Raw genomic sequence first — 2,790 nt, 5'->3', positions numbered from 1 at the left:
CAGCTCAGATGTGCAGTCTCATGCTGAGATTCCTGGAGGCAGGATCACCATTTCGGACTGAGGTGGAGGTGGCTGGCTATTTTGCTTTTCTGACCTTCAGGTTGGACCCCAATTTCTATCTCTGGGCTTTTATTAATCATGCTATAGATGACCAACTTCTGAATCATTGTGGCAGACCTCACAGACTCCATGGGGCTCGATGGAACTCTTGAGAACATCATTCATGGGGGCTGGAGAGACGGCTCAGCAGTTAAGAGCACTGGCTGCTCTTCCAGGGGACACGAGTTTGAATCCCAGGACCTACATGGCAGTTCACAAGCATTTAACTCTTTCATTTATCCAGTCAGCAAACAACATACTGATTTAACAACTTCCTCATAGAAGTTTTCACTTCCTTGTTGCGAAGAGTATAGATCACAGGATTCATCAAAGGAAAGATGACTGTGTGGAAGAGAGAAACAACTTTGTCAGCTTTGAGAGCCTGGAAGGGGCGGGTGTAGATAAAAATGGCAGGCCCAAACATGAGAAACACAATTATAATGTGGGTAGTGCATGTAGAGACAGCTTTCCTCTTCCCTTCAGAAGATTGTCCTTTGACATGGTAGAGGATGACAGCATAGGAGGCCAGAAGTCCCAAGAAGCACAAGAGGGTAAGCAGCCCACTGTTGGAGACCATCAGGAGCTCCACTGCAAAGGTATCAGTGCAGGCTAGCTTAATGACCTGTGGAACATCACAGAAAAAGTTATCCAGCTGGTTTGGGCCACAAAAGGGCAAGTTCAGGATAAGAGCCACTTGTACAATGGAATGAGCAAAACCCCCAAGCCACAGAGCCAACAATAATGCATAGCAGACTCTAGGGTTCATGAGAGTGGAGTAGTACAGAGGGCGGCATATGGCGATGTAACGATCAAAAGCCATCACAACAAGAAGGAACATTTCGCCTGCTCCAAGGAAGTGCAAGAAAAAGAGCTGAGTGATGCAGCTTTTGTAAGAAATGACCTTTTCCTCACAGAAGAAATCCACAAGCATTCTGGGAGCTACAATGAAAGAGTAGGAGGCATCCAAAAAGGCCAAGTTACCCAGAAAGAAGTAAAGTGGGGCTGTGAGTCCAGGGTCCGATCTAATGGTGAAAATGATAAGGAAATTTCCAGGAAGAATTGTGAGGTAGAAAACTGAAATGAGTGCAAAGACAAGGAGTTGAGTATCTTGAGACTGAGTCAGTCCCAGGAGGATGAATTCTGTTACTACTGAGCTGTTCTTGGTCTCCATCACTTCCTAATCTATAGAATAAAACATATGTGTTACACGTGCCTTTCCTTCAGTTTCACAGCTTAAATCTACTTGAAAGCAATGTTTGCCAGAACCAGTGCACCATAGGTAAAAGCAGCCCCATTAGCCAGTTTATTCTAATTCCCACGAAGACTTGGTTCTTCGATAGATTTATTTTCATTTCATTCCATTCATGTACATAACTTGTGCAAACTTATGAATATAGTCCACATTTCATGCTATTTTGACCATTCCTTTTGTTATCTTATTTATTCTATTGGTGGTGACTCAATCTTTTGTTAGAATATGCTTGAATTTTGACCCTCCTTTGTGTCATCACAGAGAAAAGTGTATTTGAAATTGCTTCTCTACTTCAGTTTCTATGATGTGCTTCCTTTGAGGTTCTTATTTCATTTCTGAATTATGTAATTGCTGGTTCCAGTTACATGCTTGTTTTGTTTTCCATTCTAACTTCCAACCATGTTCTCAGGATCTTGTTTAAAATCTACCAACCTCTTGGTGACATACAGATTATTAAACATTGGTTAAATCAAGATGTGAGAGTTAGCCAAGAAGAGGCTAGATATAATGGGCCAGACAGTGATTTAATTAATACAATTTCTGTGTGGTTATTTCAGGGGTTAAGCTAGCTGGGCGGTAGGATGAAGCCTGCCGCACCACACACTATACTACAGGTACAGATGTAAGCAATTTGGGAATAAAAAGCAATGAATTGCTGATAAGTATTAAAATATAAGTCACTTAAAATAGTCTGTGTTTGAAGGAAGATTGCCACAAAATGAACTCAAGTAAACTCTCCAAAATGAAACATCTACAGAGGCAATAAACTGATTAGGCATTGATTAGGGTTACAGCTGAAAAAGAGGTTTATAATATATACATGTGATCTTTAATATGATGAAAATACTCCAGAAATGTGTACAATTATTAAATATACTATGATAAACAAATAGTATACTAAAAGTGTGAATTCTTATCAAATGCTGATTATGTTGACATGTTGGCATGTTGCTACTTAATTTTGAGGAGTAATTTCAAAGAAAATAGATTTTTGTTTAAGATTTGCATAAATTATCAATAATCTTTCCATATTAGCAAGAGAAGAGAGAAAAGGGAAAAGTCAGACTGATAAATTCCTAAAGAGAATTCATGAGAAATTTTGACATCATTTTATATTACTACATGTATATATAAACTTATAGGTGATTAATAACATGAACAAATAGCTTCTAGATGCTATGGAACCAGTTTGTAAGATGCACAGGCACATGTTTGGACACACCAACACACGCTGAGAAGTGTACAATTACTTACATAGTAAGTGTAAACAAACTGAAAGAGGAAAAATATTTGATTCCCTTTGAATTCATTGAAGAGCTTTTTGTCTTTTATTTATTTATACAAATGTTGACCATCACTTTTATACCACACTCTGCCTGTAAAAATCTCTCAGAAAAAATAAATTCAAGGTCATCTTTCCTACTTCTTCACAACACCGA

General features: G+C 38.7%; 1 protein-coding gene across 1 annotated transcript; it reads right to left on the bottom strand.

Moving 5' to 3' along the window:
• Positions 1-343: 343 nt before the first annotated feature.
• On the bottom strand, positions 344-1,270 carry LOC142835787 (olfactory receptor 4N5). The gene has a single exon (XM_075949561.1). The coding sequence runs from the start codon at positions 1,268-1,270 to the stop codon at positions 344-346; it is 927 nt and encodes a 308-aa protein (XP_075805676.1).
• Positions 1,271-2,790: the final 1,520 nt, after the last annotated feature.

Source organism: Microtus pennsylvanicus, chromosome 15 (assembly GCF_037038515.1).
Source record: "Microtus pennsylvanicus isolate mMicPen1 chromosome 15, mMicPen1.hap1, whole genome shotgun sequence".
NCBI classification, from domain to species: Eukaryota; Metazoa; Chordata; class Mammalia; order Rodentia; family Cricetidae; genus Microtus; species Microtus pennsylvanicus.
Note: the sequence above shows the minus strand (reverse complement) of the source record. Positions and strands in the feature narration are given on the sequence as shown.